At 31.5% G+C, this 15,127-nt stretch overlaps 1 protein-coding gene across 10 annotated transcripts in view; it reads right to left on the bottom strand.

Annotated features, from left to right (window-relative positions):
• Ndae1 (Na[+]-driven anion exchanger 1) overlaps positions 1-15,127 on the bottom strand; it is a 98,550-nt gene that overhangs the window by 62,533 nt on the left and 20,890 nt on the right. For 7 of the 10 annotated variants that reach the window (XR_013880764.1, XM_080164746.1, XM_080164741.1 and 4 more), the window contains exons 3-6: positions 8,308-8,375; positions 4,979-5,099; positions 4,276-4,337; positions 2,135-2,164 (exon numbers count right to left, since the gene is read on the bottom strand). Coding sequence is in view for 9 of the 10 variants with exons in the window: in XM_080164746.1 (XP_080020872.1) it covers positions 2,135-2,164; positions 4,276-4,337; positions 4,979-5,099; positions 8,308-8,375 (281 nt within the window). In the remaining variant the exon portion in view is untranslated. Of the gene's footprint in view, positions 1-2,134; positions 2,165-4,275; positions 4,338-4,978; positions 5,100-5,588; positions 5,793-8,307; positions 8,376-15,127 lie in introns of those variants that run through there. The other 3 variants (XM_080164744.1, XM_080164742.1, XM_080164747.1) reach the window with 3 other exon arrangements.

Below are 15,127 nucleotides of genomic sequence, written 5' to 3'. Positions count from 1 at the left end.
ACGAGATATCTACAATAGTAGTGTTAACCTTTACAATCTTGAAAATTAACTGTTATGATTCATGCAAGCATTCCCATTTACCTGGGTTTAATATTTACATATGGGTAAACATAAACATTAATCTAAAATTATTATAATGATAATCTTTAAGAAACTTTTTAGTGTCGAAACTACTCTATAATTCATGTTGTCTGTATGTCCGTCATACCGTAAAGCTACAAAAATATTTATTTAAGAACATGAAATATTTCTTGATATTTTCTGTTGTATTCTAATCTTTAGACTCTGAACATCTGATCGTTTAATCCTTTATCCAAAGATTTTTGTACTAGCTACTTAGGGGGAGTGCTATTCTTGTTTAAACATAATTTACCCAGAAAACTTATTTTTTTTATGAGTGCGTATCTTGTTATTGCTTTAAAAAGTGCGTATAAACAGCATGCTATTTTGCTAGGTAAATTTCATGGACATTGACTTGGCATCTGTTTCAGTACAATTTTATACTTATCACTGAATCATTGGTCGAAAAGTTAGAGACAGGCCAGTTTTTCTGTATTGCCAGATTTCTGTTAATTATGTACTGATACCAAAAGGAAAAACTATTACTTAAGTACTTAAAAAATCACAAGATGTAAAACTTATAATTTAATTGTTATTTAATGACGCAACCTTTGATATAAATTTTAATTATCAAAAACAAATAAAATTCTTTCGCAGGAATAAATGATTATTTAAAATAAATTTTTAATTATCAATAAGTAAGTTTTTTAAACCGAAGAAATTTAAAGGCTGCCAAAGTGACCAAACGGTTGAACGTACATCGTTATAACCGGCAATAGAAGGCATTCAATTTAAATTAATTAAAATTAAGCATTTAGCTAAAGAAAACGGAAGATCATTTTTTAATAGAAATAATATAGATTCTAGCATTAATTTACCGTGATCTAAATAATATAACATTTACATAGATTTTCGTCAAATAAACATCCCTTACCCCTGAGATTAATAGCCAGCAATTAAATAAAATTAAAAGAATGCAAAGTTTCTAATTTTACAACTTAAACAAATAATTTTAACGAGCCATAAATGCTTATAATCTTTTAAACATGATTTATTCACGTTTTTTTAGTATCGAAGATACTCTATAATTTACTTTGTCTGTCCGTCAGTCTGTAACGTGAAACATGATTTTCTCGACTCCTATTCAAGATATAAAGCTTAAGTTTTTAGTGAAGATTCCTAGATTTTCAAGTTTTTGTGATTTTCTCATTATTGGTTGAATCATTCATTAAGTAGGAGGGGAGGGGATAGGGTAAAGGGTGTGTATTGAAGGGAAGGGTCGTTTTTTTGTCCAGCTACAAGTTTCACCTTATTAGAGTTTATGATAATCTGGTGTAAGATCAAAGTATTAATTAATCAGTTTGATGCGATATCCAATTACAAGATTAGCCTTGTTGACTTAAGATCAAACTTAATATAGAACAATTGGATTGATCCTACAGGTAAGCTACTCTATAATTCAGACAATCTGTAAACAAAAAATGTGCAGAAAAACAAAAAATATTGTGCTCTATTTTGAAACATTTTTTCCATGCAATTAAAATACAAAATACCCATTTGGTAGCTAAAACATATTTTCTTTTAAAAGTAAAGAGGGAGAAAGTTTGAAGTTTTTTTTATAAAAATATAAAGTTTTAAGCTTTTAAACATACGATAATGGGTATTCTGGAGTATAGAGACACTATTTGACTTTGGTATTCAATAAAGTAATGATTTTTAAAGAAAACATAACTAAATTCTAAGTTTTCAATTAAAAATTTAAATGTAAGATCTCATTTTGTTAAAACAATATGACCTTTTAACAGGGCTCAGCAGCCGCCTGTAAGCCTCATTGAAATAATTCTTTTACAATTTTTAAAATCATATGGAAGTTTAAACATAACCCAAATATGACAATCCCTCTATGAGTCTTTTAAAGAAAAATTTTAAGCATCCAAAAGGGTTTAAATTTGAGGCTAATGCGCGGCTGCCGAGCCCTGCTTTTTCAAGAACCAAAGTCGTTAAGTGACCTTTAAATTTAAATATTGAACTAAGCTAAATTTAAAAAAAAACAGCAATGATGAGAAATACGTACTAATACTTCCAGAAACACTCTCTTTTCGAGCTAAAATTTGGAATTAAGGCTTAATCATTTTAGCAGAATAATGTAGTTATAAATATTTAAAACCATAGCTGACAATAAATATGTAACAAAGAAAATATAACAACAAAACATATATAATGAAATAGATATTAAAAGGTATAAAGCTAAAAATGATAATAAAAAAGCAAAAGTTTGTGTTGAAAAAAATTGAATGAGTTTTAGGGGAATAGTCCCTTTCGTAACATCGCCCCATAAGGGGCGATTCGTCGTATTTCTAAAATGGCTTTTTTTATAGGTTATTTTAGGTAAGGTTAGGTTATAATTGGTTAGGTGATTGCCCCACAGGGTTAGGTAATTGGCCCCGCAGGGTTAGAGATCCCCGCAGGGGTTAGAAAAAGGAGAAAAGCTACTGTGAAAAATACGAAGAATCGCCCCATAAGGTGCGATGTTACGAAAGGGACTATACCCAATTTTAGAATTATAAAATAAGGCAAATTCATTGAAAAATAATATTGGTTTTACTTCGAGCAAGATAAAGTCAGATAGGAGTATTTAATCTGAAGATATTTTGCAAAAACTTTCCACCTATCAAAAATACAATTTTCTTTTATTTCTAGTATCTTAAAATATAAAGAAGTAAGGCAATCTGTTAAAATTTTGCGATTGAATTGATGGAGTTTTTTACTGTTTCAGGGAAGTTTTATATGTCTTGGACAGGTTATTAGCTTTTTTTCTTCTAAAATTTAAGCAGTTTGTAGGAAATAAAGCCATAGAGGCAGAGCCGCTGTTTACGAGTAAATAAGTTTAGGAAAAAAAATCCAATCTTCAAATATTCCACTTAAGAAAACAAAATACTTTAATGTCAATATTTGAAAGGTTCTTCAGAAAACTCAAGAGGATAAAATCCTAGGGAGGGGGGGGGGATATTTGGCTGTTAGTTTCACTAGTCCCCAAAGTTTTATAATATCATTTTCATATTCGTTGGCATAACAACTTTGAGACTTTTATTGATTTTTGATTAGTTGGTTAATTATATTGATTGTCCAATGTCCAAACGTTTCAACCACTAATTGTAATCTACAGAAGATGTAAATTTGTGTATCATCATTGGGGATAGAAATACATTTATCGGCCATTGCCTTATCCCCATACATCCCTGCGCTTTTCCTTCTGAGAATTGTATTCATTTACTGCAGATTGTACATATTTGATTTTCATTTACTTTTCATGAATTAACATGTTATAATCTGTTCTTTTCACTGGCCAAAAAGTTGAATAAAAAATTTGTCTTCCTGTGAAATACCCATTTGGACAAATTATAATAGTTTGATAGACCTTTATTTCTGTTAAAAAAGAACAAAGAGAAAAAAGGTACAAATTGTTTTTGGCAATCTGCTGAAAAGTAGATGATGTGTAAAATTGAACAAATTTGGAAGGGGAGATAATTGTATAATAGTACAATTTTGGTATTTTGAAAAGTAATTTTAATTTTTCTTAATATTTATTTACCTCAAATAAACCTTCTTAAAAAAATATTTCTATATGCTTATTATTAGTTAGGTTAGAGATACCAACATTGATGATTTTCCGTAGGGATATGGCCCCACAGAAGTAACCCCCCCCCCCAAAAAAAAATGAAGAGGCTAAGGGGGGAGGGGGGGGGGTCGATGTTTGACATGTTTTAGGGTGGACAAACCAATTTAGAACTCAATCCAGTAAGTGCAAAATTATGTAATTATTGATCATTTTTTTTGGGGGGGGGGGGGGCGGGGGTTTATCATTTTTCCATTGTCTTTTCTCTCACTTAAATACATAAATTTTTTCACCATACGTATAAACTGAAATTACATAAAAATACGAAGGTAATTCCTATATTCAAAATAGGTTAAACTACCAATTACGTAGGCTAACTTATCTTGAGAAATGGTTATACCTAGTTTTATAATTTTAATTGACCATAATTCTTTTTGTAACCAAATTTGCCTTTAAAAGGCCATAATATTAATTCTGCTGTAAAAAAAAAGAATTATAAGGAGTATCAAATCAAAATACAAATAACATACAAGGGATTAATTAGAATATAATAAAAGGGGTGTAGGATCAAACAAGGGATTGGCACGGCCATTCTGTACCTGGTCTGTTCTGCTGTTCATCAAAGGGAGCCTTCAAGTGTTTTGTCTTATGATGGCGATGCCTAAAAAATATAAATGATTAGAAATATAAAAATCTGAAAAAGCCAGGAATAGAGGTGTCCTGCTCTTGGATGTTCTTGGATTGTAAATTATGCTGGTCCCCAAAGTTTAAAATGCACGATCCCCAAATCGTTGACATGAAATCTTTCGGAATTTTATCAAACCTTGATACTAGCAGCGTTGAAAATATTCTACCAATAACTTTAATCCAGGGATAACTTGGATTATCATAATTAGGGGTGTACATCAATATTTCTCCCATTGTCCTATGTGCAGAGCAATGTCGATATATTAGTCCTATCTAATTAAAACCTTGTATAATCTACAAAGCGAATTATATCCAAAATTATTAATAAAAGTCTGCTAATTTCAGATAATAAGATAACAAATCTAGGATTGATAAAATCATCCTATTGATTTAAACATATTGGGTGTTTATAAAAAAAGCACCTAGAATAAACTCTAAAATTACAGGGGGCATAATTTAAAAGGGCAAATTAAACAAATCCCTAGACCAGACGAACATACAGTGACTTAGAATTTAATATAAAAGAAACAGAATATTTTTTTCGAAATGTGAACAAAGATTTTAGACTTGATTATAGAGATGATTATAAAATTGTACCCAATCGTGAAAACCTACCCATTTCGAGTTTCTTTCTCCATTCCATCCGCCCACTGTCCATGACCGCGTTTGCTGGGCATATGGAAACCGACATAGTGGTGTCGGTGACCAGATATCTCCTGGTCAGAAACAATCGGTCCTGAAAAGCAATGTTATTTTTAAAAATTATCATACAGGAACGTTTACTTCCATAAAAGGCGCTGCAAAATTATTTTTATTGATTTATAAATAATTCAACTAATACAGCGTAAAGTTGTAAAACGTTCTCGATAAAAAAATTTAATCATAAAAATGTTCTACTTAAAGCTACAATATCCACAATATCAAAAGTTGATTTAGGGGTTAACTGTAGATCTTTTCAAATTTTACTAATTTTTAAAAAGTTTCATTTTCCAAAATGTTAAAACAAAAATATTTTTCCAAAACTAAACATTAACTAAACTTTATGAAACAGTATTTAAGTGGAAATTGGCTTTTATAACTTTTTATTTTCAGACTACTAGGTGTCTCTAGGTGGTTTTAATAAGTTGAGTAAACAAATTCTAATTTAAACGATTGGTCGCTATGCATTAATAAAAACAGTGTGAAATTTAGTTACTTTTTAATTCTTAGAAAATTCAAATCTTACCAAATTTTGGAACTCTTAATATGTATCCCCTACTTGGTACTATATGGAGAGGGAGGGTTATATTACCCTTACTATCTACTTTTATCATTTCTAACTTTAAAATGAAAATCACAGCAACATCACTTCAAAATCTAGTTAACTGATAATATATCATGTAGAGCACATTTGTAAATTTATCACTTCATCAAAATTTTTGATAAACTGAACCCATTTTTCGAAGAAAATCTACCATTTTCCTAACAGTGTTCATTCTTTTCCGCATTTCAGAAAATACGCAAGTGTTTTAATTCGCAAAAAAATATATTCTTATAAAAGTAACGGGATATCTCTCTGTTAACCACTGAACCAATATGGCTCTCCTTTACAGTGAAGCTTCTTTTAGGTCCAGGGAAGGTTTCATAGGCGTCCAAGGGGGGGGGGGGGGTAATGGGCCATTTGGCACCCCCAAAATTTTGTGAACAATACCCCCCCCAAAAAAATTTACCCCTACCTTGGGGGTGCCGTAGGCACCCCCAACGATTTTGGGGGGGGTATTTACCCCCCCCAAACCATTTTGGGGGGGGTAATTACCCCCCCCCAAAATAAATGTTCTTTAAAAAAAATTTTTTGGGGGGGGTATTTACCCCCCCCAAATTGAATGTTCTTTAAAAAAAAGTTTTACTGATAGTTTATTTTAGGATAGGTTATATTGGTTTAGGTGATTGCCCCACATGGTTAAGCAATTGGCCCCCCGCAGGGGCTAGAAATAGGAGAGAAGATTGTGTGAAAAAAACGAAGAAACGCCCCTTAAAGAGCGTTGCCACAAAAGGGACTATACCCCAATATAGTCCAACCAGTTAAAACAGTTCTCAACCATGATAACAAAAAATTTAATAGTTTGATCATGTTTTATTTGCTTGGGCCTTTATAAGGGCTAAAACCATCCCGGGGATCTATGATGTAATTGTAAAGCACTGAAGATTCCATAAAATAGATACATAACTAAATTAAATATTTCATTAAATAATGAAAAAGAATTTCTATAGGCGATTTCTTTTGGGAAGATGTCAGGGTGTCTCAAAACTAGTTATAAAACTTACCAGGACCTATAAGACGCTTCACTTTAAAGTATAATCATATTGGTTCATTGGTTAGTGAGTTAATTATTGTATTTTTATGTTCTAAAGAATGAGATACTACTATATATTTGAATAGTAGTGGCGCCCTTAGCATCTAAGAACTCGTGTTTTCTAAAGGGTAAAAAGGGAGGAGAGAAATAGCCTAAAACCACTCAAAGGATTGACCTATAATAGTGTGGAACCATCATGGGATCTATGTGAAGCTTTCCTAAAAAGGAGAACTCAGTATTAAAAGTAATGAAATCTGAAGCTATAGTCAAATAAACCTTACTTACTACTTTATGTTATAGGATAGTACTTATTAACTTAATAGATTAGGTAGGTGCTTTTTTTACATAATTAAATTACCCCCCCTAAAAATTTTACCCCCGGGGTAAATTAGTTTGGGGGGGTAATTACCCCCCCCAACAGATTTGGGGGGAGTATTTACCCCCCCCCAACAGACTTTAGGGGGGGTAATTACCCCCCCCAATCAAATTTTACCCCCGGGGTAAAAATTTTGGGGGGGTAAAAAAAAATTTCGGCGCGCTTCGCGCGCCATTTTACCCCCCCCAAACACGAATTACGCCCCCCCCCTAAAATTTTTTACCCCCCCCCAAAAAAAAGCTTGGACGCCCCTGGAAGGTTTAAAAATTTCTAAGGAAATGATAACTTTAACCTCCCAAGAGAAATCACCTAAAAAAAATGTTTTACTTAAATCAAAAGTAGATGGTCGATCAACCACACCCCCTCTTCCCTGAAGTGAGCCGGCGCTAGTTGAAAATAAAAAAATCGTTGCTTTCTAGAAAAAAAAGATTTTTTTTTGTGGGCAGGAGGGAGTAACTGTATATAATAATATGCGATTCTGATTTTTGACAATATGATACATGTGCGGAAATGAATGTAAGCCTTTCTTAATTTGATGTTTTATAAAATCTGCAAAAGAACCTATTTTTGCTTTTTATAACATAGTTAGTTTTTAGTTTAATAATTACATAAACAGTTAATAGAAATGTCAATCTACAAAATTTGCATAATTTCCTAAATTCCAATTCTATATGTTTTAACCCCAACCTCACGTACTTTTATTTGCTAAAATTTTGCTTAATTAATTGAACACCCTTATCATTGACTTAACCCTTTTCCATAAATAGATTGTACTTATTATACTTATACTTTTTATTTGTTTTGACTACTGATATTGTAAGGAATAAATGTATATGTAAATTATTGATAAAATCATTTTACAACAATTATCATCAGGTAAAATAATTCATTAGCATTATCCCTTAAAACTTTAGCTGCTTGATCTCACTAGAAGCTTTAGCTGCGTGATCTTACCTGGAGCTTAACCTACTGGATCTAACCTAGAGCCTTGGATCCCAGATCTTACCCGGAGCCTGAACTGCTGGATCTTAACTGGAGCTTTACCTACAGAAGTTGGACCCTACCTGGAGCTTTAGCTGCTGGATCTTGCTTGGAGCATAAGTTACAGGTCCTTTGGCTGCTGAATCATACCTGGTACTTTAGCTGCTGGATCTTACCTGGAGCTTTAGCTGCTGGATCTTACCTGGAGCTTTACCTAGTGGTCCCTACCTGGAGCTAAATCTGCTGTATTTTACCTGGAGCTTTAGCTGCCGGATCCTTTGGACCTTCCTCTTCTCCGGGACTAGACTCCATTACCCACGGTCTGAAATAAAACATACAAAATAAAGTACATTATATATTCAAATGATTATCAATGCATGGCTAGCAAATTAATCAATTATTTTAAAAGATTTAAAAACTATTAATTATTTACAAAATTGGCAATTTTTAAAATAATTACTTGAGATGTTTAAGTATTTATAATATTTAATGTCATCAAAAATATTTAACAGAGGCAAAAAATGTTGTTTAAAAAACTGTATAGATATACTATTCTATATAAAAATGAGTGGCTGAAAGTCGAGACACTACAGTTTTTTAGTAGCGAAGCTACTCTATAATTCCAAATGTCCGTACGTCTGTACGTAATTGATGAATTGGGGGAAACGTGATTTTCTCGGCTTTTATTATAAGCTGAAATTGTTAGTGAAAACTCATAAGATAGGATATGCTCATCTAATCTATACATTGTTATGTCCGTCCGTCTGTAAATTGGGGTGCTAGATCGATTCCTAGATTTTTACATTTTTGTAATTTTCTCGATTCCTGTTCAAGATAAACGGTTGGAATTTTTGGGGATTATATAAATCCAAACTTTGCATGGTGATTGCTGTAGTGGTAAGGTACGATTTAGAAAGCGTAACAACTCTATAATCGTTACCAGAATGTCCGTACGTCCATTTTAAACATGTTGACTTTTAAGTTTTTAAAAAAACATGTTTTTATGTGATAAAATTATCCGATTGATCTGATTTTTTTAATACTAATTCCTAGGACGACAAAGTACAAATTTATAAACGAAGCATCTCTATAATCATTCCTAAAAATGTAAGTGTGTCCTTAAACAATATTCTGTATTTAATCAATTTCTAAAAAAAAAATTACTTACAATTTTGTTTCGACTTTTATACATTTATATTCTGATTACTCAGTTCTGACACTCTAAAAGTGTTAATGTTCGTTTGTCTTACCGTTTCAGAGCTTCGCTTTTATGGATGTTGTCATCCTTGTTTCCTTATAATTTATCTTGTACTCATAAACTTTTAGTTTTTATCAATATTGATTACAATGTATTTCTTGGAAACTATCAAAATTAATTTTCAAGAAGACAACTTTGCTAAACACTTTAGTTATTAGTGTTTATTTACATTAGATTTGTTTTGGCTTAAAAGAGACTTAAGACGTCTTAGAAATAGACTTTATTTTAAAAATAAGTTTTTTGTTACAGTTGAATAAACTTATTGAAAGTCTGTATAATTTTCTGCAAAACTATTATTTCAGATAATTTGTGACTATCAGGCAGACATTTCACTACGGAGCTTCTGGGTAATTATTAAAAATATATCAAGGGTTATTTCAAGGTCTTATTTTGTACAGTATGTTGTCATATGGGGTTTTCTTAAGTTATAAAATTATTTTTTTTAACAATAGAGATTTTTAAAGAATTATTTCTATTACACTTTAAGAAGCAATATTTTACTGATTATTTGATTGTACTTTCTATTGTACATTATCTGTCTACTGGATGTCTATCACTAAAAAAAATTTTGGAAACATGGACAATTATGTCATTTAGCATTCTAAAAATAACAAGTCAACTATATTTAATACTAGCCAAGAGCGCGCTATGAGCGCGCTATTGGCTGCGCGTTTCTTTACTATCTTCTGATATATTATTTGTAGGATCAAATTATTATTTTGTATTTCAATTATTATATATTACAAATATCAATTCAAATTAATACATCCTTGAATACAATGTTATTTACATAATCATCAATTAATGCAATTTTCAAATGTTCTGGTGATCTTACTCTTGAAATTTTTCAAGAAAAATCGTGGTGCAGGCACCACCTAAAAAATTCAATTATTTTATTGTCTTATCCCCAACTAATAGCTATTTATCCCTGACTATTAACCCTTTACTTTCATTGTCGTATACCTGACTATTAACTCTTTTCTTCCAATGTCTTATCACTGCCTTTTAACTCTTTTCTTTCATTGTATTATCCCTGAATATTAAACTTTTTCTTCCATTGTCTTATCTCTGACTAAGAAAGTAAGAAAAATAATCAAACTACAAATATTCATATTTTTTAAAGATTTAATGTCCCTCTCTATCATCCCTTTTCTTCCGTCTCTTTATTAGTTTCATTATTTTATTTAAAAACATATTTATAATTTTGCCTCTCTTTTTAAAAAATATTAGGTATGAGATCCTACTATATTTTTTAAATTTTTTTTTTAGAAAAAGGAAACATGTTATAAAACTCAAAATGTTGTGTTGCGATAATCACGCAACTCCCAAAATGTTAAATGTAAAATCACGCAACCCCCCTGATTTTATTTACCCTTCAAGGAAGATTTCTTTATCTTTTTTAGTGTACGAAGCATTCAAAATAATTAGTGGGATTTTAAGTTTATATTATAATGTCTCATCCCTCCCTGATAAAACTTTTCTTTTCAAAACACAAATCTATAACAATTTCAGTATTCTAAAAGATTCCTTCTTCTATTGCATTGGCTGAGTGATTTTGAGGGTTAAGGCGTCTGCTTATATAACTATTAGAGGCCGCGTTCTAAAATTATCACGCGATTGGCTAGATTTATTCAATGTTTTATTTACTTTCTTTTGGTTTTACAATGTATAAGATTTTACACAAAAAAATTCATAATAATATCCTTGTTTATTATTTCCATTATGCAAAAATTATGCCCACCAAACCTCCGTGATTAGATCAGCTGAAATAAATTTCCTATTCGAGCCCTAGTTTCCTAAAGTGTACAGCAGATAACCCAATTATTGCAGACCCTATTTTCAGCGACTCCGGTCAAATGGAAAAGCGATTTAATGTATAAACGATTTATACATTCAAAAATTTTAATTTTTCAAATTTTGATTTTTTTTAAAGTTTGAAGCTTTTTTAGCTAGTAGCAAATATTGAGATAAGACGCGGAAGCTACGCACACTTTCGGAAACTAAATTCAGTTCATCCGTGATTAACACAGCATGAGAGAGAAAGAGAGAGAGAAAAAGAGAGGGAGAGAGAGGGGGTATTGTAGAAATTCCTATTTCTCTGTTAAATAGATTGTTATATTATAATTAGTTAATTTAAATAAGTTCCTGAATTTCTCTTCACCTTTAGTCTAGGGGCTAGTGCGACAGTCTTGTATTGGAAAGGTTCTAGGTTCAATCCCACTAAGAATTAAATGTCAATAGGTTTTTATTCTGCAATGGACAATGGACTATAATGTAGTGTTTCCTCTCATTTATAAGTAATATTTCTTTCAAGAAAAAAAAAGATATAAAATAAAGGTTGAATAATAATATAAGGTGTAAAAAAGTTAGAGGAGATTTGCTCTAGCAAAACTTACTTTATTTTTATTATTATCACCTAAATTTTTGTCTAACATATCTTTATACCTACTGTCCAGTGCTTAGTGCGGCAGTCTCATGTTAGAAAGGTTTTCGGTTCTAATCCTCCAAGTATTACAAACGAATATTTTTAAAGCCTTGTAGTAAGTATGAAGGGTTATTTTGATTGTAGATTAAGAATTCGATAACAACTGAACTGATTTAATTCTTCTTTTAAATCCAAATTTTTGAATTTTTTTTAAAAACTAAAATTATAACTGATGGTTGCTTGACCTCTCCTCTCTTTTCCCACCAAAAAATAACTAAAATCACCCTACCCCCAAAAATCAATTCGGGGATTAGAACCTGGATGATAGATAATTCTCTGCAGTCACTGTACCAAAGAACTATTAGAACTAAATTGTTTTAGTAGAAAATTTGTCCTATTCTTACATCAGTAAGTAAAATATGATGTCCATTAGTTTGTCTATCTGTTGGTAACAAAAGAATCTTGCTAACCACTAAACCGATATGGTGCTCTTATACAGGATAGTTTCTTATGGGCCCTGAGAAGGTTTATAACTATTTTGGGGGAGGGTATTATCACACTGCCAAAAAAATCACGTTAGAAAAAAATTACAATCCACCCCAAAATTAAAAACTTAAATTAAAAATGGAGGTTAATTGGCCTTTCCCCCCCCCCCCCTCCACCCCACCCAATAAAATCACAACTCCCCCAAAAATTTGATGAAAGATTGGGGGTTGGAACCGGAACTCTAGATCTCACGTTACTGGTGTTTAACCACAGGGCTATTGGCACCACCATATTTTGAAAATTGGTCTATGTGTAAACAATGACTATGTAAATAAAATATTGTCTACTATGTTTTAATATTAATTTAATTGAGTTCTTCTTTTTCTAGTATCGCTTCTGGTGGATAAGAAGCGGATATCAGTCATACTGATAAATTATTTGGGATCATATTCTATTCAGTTTTTGTTGGCATCGGTGCAAAAAATATCATTTTTAATCTTACTTCTGTACATTTTTATATCCGTGGAAATCTTCAAAAAATTTGTGTTTCTTGGGATTAAATATGTCTATTTTCTCCTTGCATTTAAGCAACGACGTAGCTCTGTGGTAGAGTAACAATAATTTTTTTTTTTAGATTTTACTTTATCTGTAGGTCGCGTGTTCAAATCTCCGCGGTCAAAGAACAAAAATATTTATTTTTTTATTTTCTGAAATTTTCTCTCTCTCTCTCTCTCTCTCTCTCTCTTTCTCTCTTTCTCTCTTTCTCTCTTTCTCTCTCTTTCTCTCTTTCTCTCTTTCTCTCTCTCTCTCTCTCTCTCTCTCTCTCTCTCTCACTCTCTCTCACTCTCTCTCTCTCTCTCTCTCTCTCTCTCTCTCTCTCTCTCTCTCTCTCTCTATCTCTCTCTCTCTCTCTCTCTCTCTCTCTCTTGCCGGTTCGAGTCTTGGCTAAAATATTTTTTTTTAATTGCTTTTTCCAAGATTTTAAGTGACTTTTTAAAATTGGTTTTATTTTTTTTTACTTACGATGTTATCAATGTTAAAAAATAATATTTTTGTTCACTGAGGTGGTTTCGATCCGATATGCTTCACACTGCTGGGATTAAAACAATAAGTTGAACTTATCCACTGAGCTACAGTGTAGGTTACTATAATATGGTGAATTTAAACAATAAGATTTGAAAATGTTGTCTACTTTGTCTTTTTCACCAAGAATGTTCGGTTGTTTTCGTAGCTCATTGACTTAAATTTTACTGTTTTATACCTATTCTTCTTTTAGAGGTTATCGTGCTAGTTGGAAGGTTTTAACTCCGTGTCAGCTAATATTTTTTTTTGATTAGAGAGAGAAATGTTATGAAAATTATTATGTTGTCTTTTTTTGCTATACTTATATAAAAATCACATTAAATTAATTGTGCTGCTGTAGTCTTGGGGCAAATTTTTACGTAACTTATCTAAGAATTCCAGTTCAAATCCCGGCAAGTAACTTAAAAGATTGTAGCTATCATCCATATAATAAAGTAGCAGGATGTTTGTTTGGCTCTCTGTTTATTTATTTGTACCAAAGAATCTCACTAACTACTGAAACAATATAGTTCTCCTTTACAGGTTAGCTTATCATAGTTCCTGGGAAGGTTTGTAACTATTTTGAGTGAGGGTTCCACCACCCTCCTAAGAATAAATTAAAACCAATTTTTGAGCCCTTGCCTTTGGCATTTCGTGACTAATTTAACTGGCTTTGATCTTGTAATTGTACATATTTATCTCCGTGAAAAGCTGTTTATAATACAATGCATAACTGGATAGTCAACGTTTTTTGGAAAAATTCTTTTCTTTTTTAGTCTTGTGGTTAGCGTCAAAGTGTTGTATTACAATGGTTGCAGGATCTAGACCGTGCAGGAAAAATTATTATTTTATTATGGGATAATAGACATCAAGTTGTTCTTCCTTTAAAAATAACATATAACAGTAGTGCTTCGAAACCGATTTATGTTTGTTGGATTATAACCGGTTCTCAGCCATACTGAAAAATTATGTGCAGAGTACGGGAGAGAGAGTATTGTATTCTATACCTAAATTTTCTTGCTAAATATCTTGTATTCTTTAGTGTAGGGGTTATCGCGTTAAGGTATGGATAAGAAGATTGCAGGTTCAACTCCTCCAATGTTAAAGTTTTACTATTTTATCAATTGTCATGATATCTACTCTCTATACAAATTATAAAAAAGCTTTTTTATATTTTAAGTGAATGTTGTTATAATGTACTTTTTAAAAATATTATTACTTTTACCAAATATTACTTGTTATCTCAGACATTGAAAATTATATTTTGAGGTTGGGTAGATTTGAACACACAACCTTCCAACTGGAACCTCACCTCTACCCCTGAGCCAAAATGACAGACATGAAAATCCATGAAATTTTGAAGTATACTATAAGAAATAAGTTTTTGTTTACTATGTCTTTTTTCACCTCTGATAAATGGATTCTTTCATAGCTTAATTATAGAATGTTGGTTTCCTTATCCGTGAGTACCGGGTTCGATTCTCTCCGAGAGGGGCGGGGTTTTTGTTGATGTTAAAAATTGGAAGAATTTATAGAATAAAAGTTGTCGCAAATATAGGTATTAAATAAAACAGGAAACAATAGTACAGCAATAAAATTGTATCCATATTTCTTATTGATTACAGAGAAAACCAGCCCAAGGATGTACCAAATTTACTTAGTACTAGGCAAATAACTTCTGAGATACTTCTTCTAATAAAGATAAAATGAATATTATGAAAATCTGATTATATATTCTACTAAAATAAACCTTTTTTTAATGTTGGTCAAAATCGAATAAGGTCCTTTTTTAAAAATAAGATGTAATTTACGAATTTTGGCCCTTAATTAGCCTATCATAACG

Source organism: Acartia tonsa, chromosome 6, assembly GCF_053477335.1.
Source record: "Acartia tonsa isolate MP-2025a chromosome 6, ASM5347733v1, whole genome shotgun sequence".
Taxonomy (NCBI): Eukaryota; Metazoa; Arthropoda; class Copepoda; order Calanoida; family Acartiidae; genus Acartia; species Acartia tonsa.
This window is presented reverse-complemented; position numbering and strand designations above follow the sequence as displayed.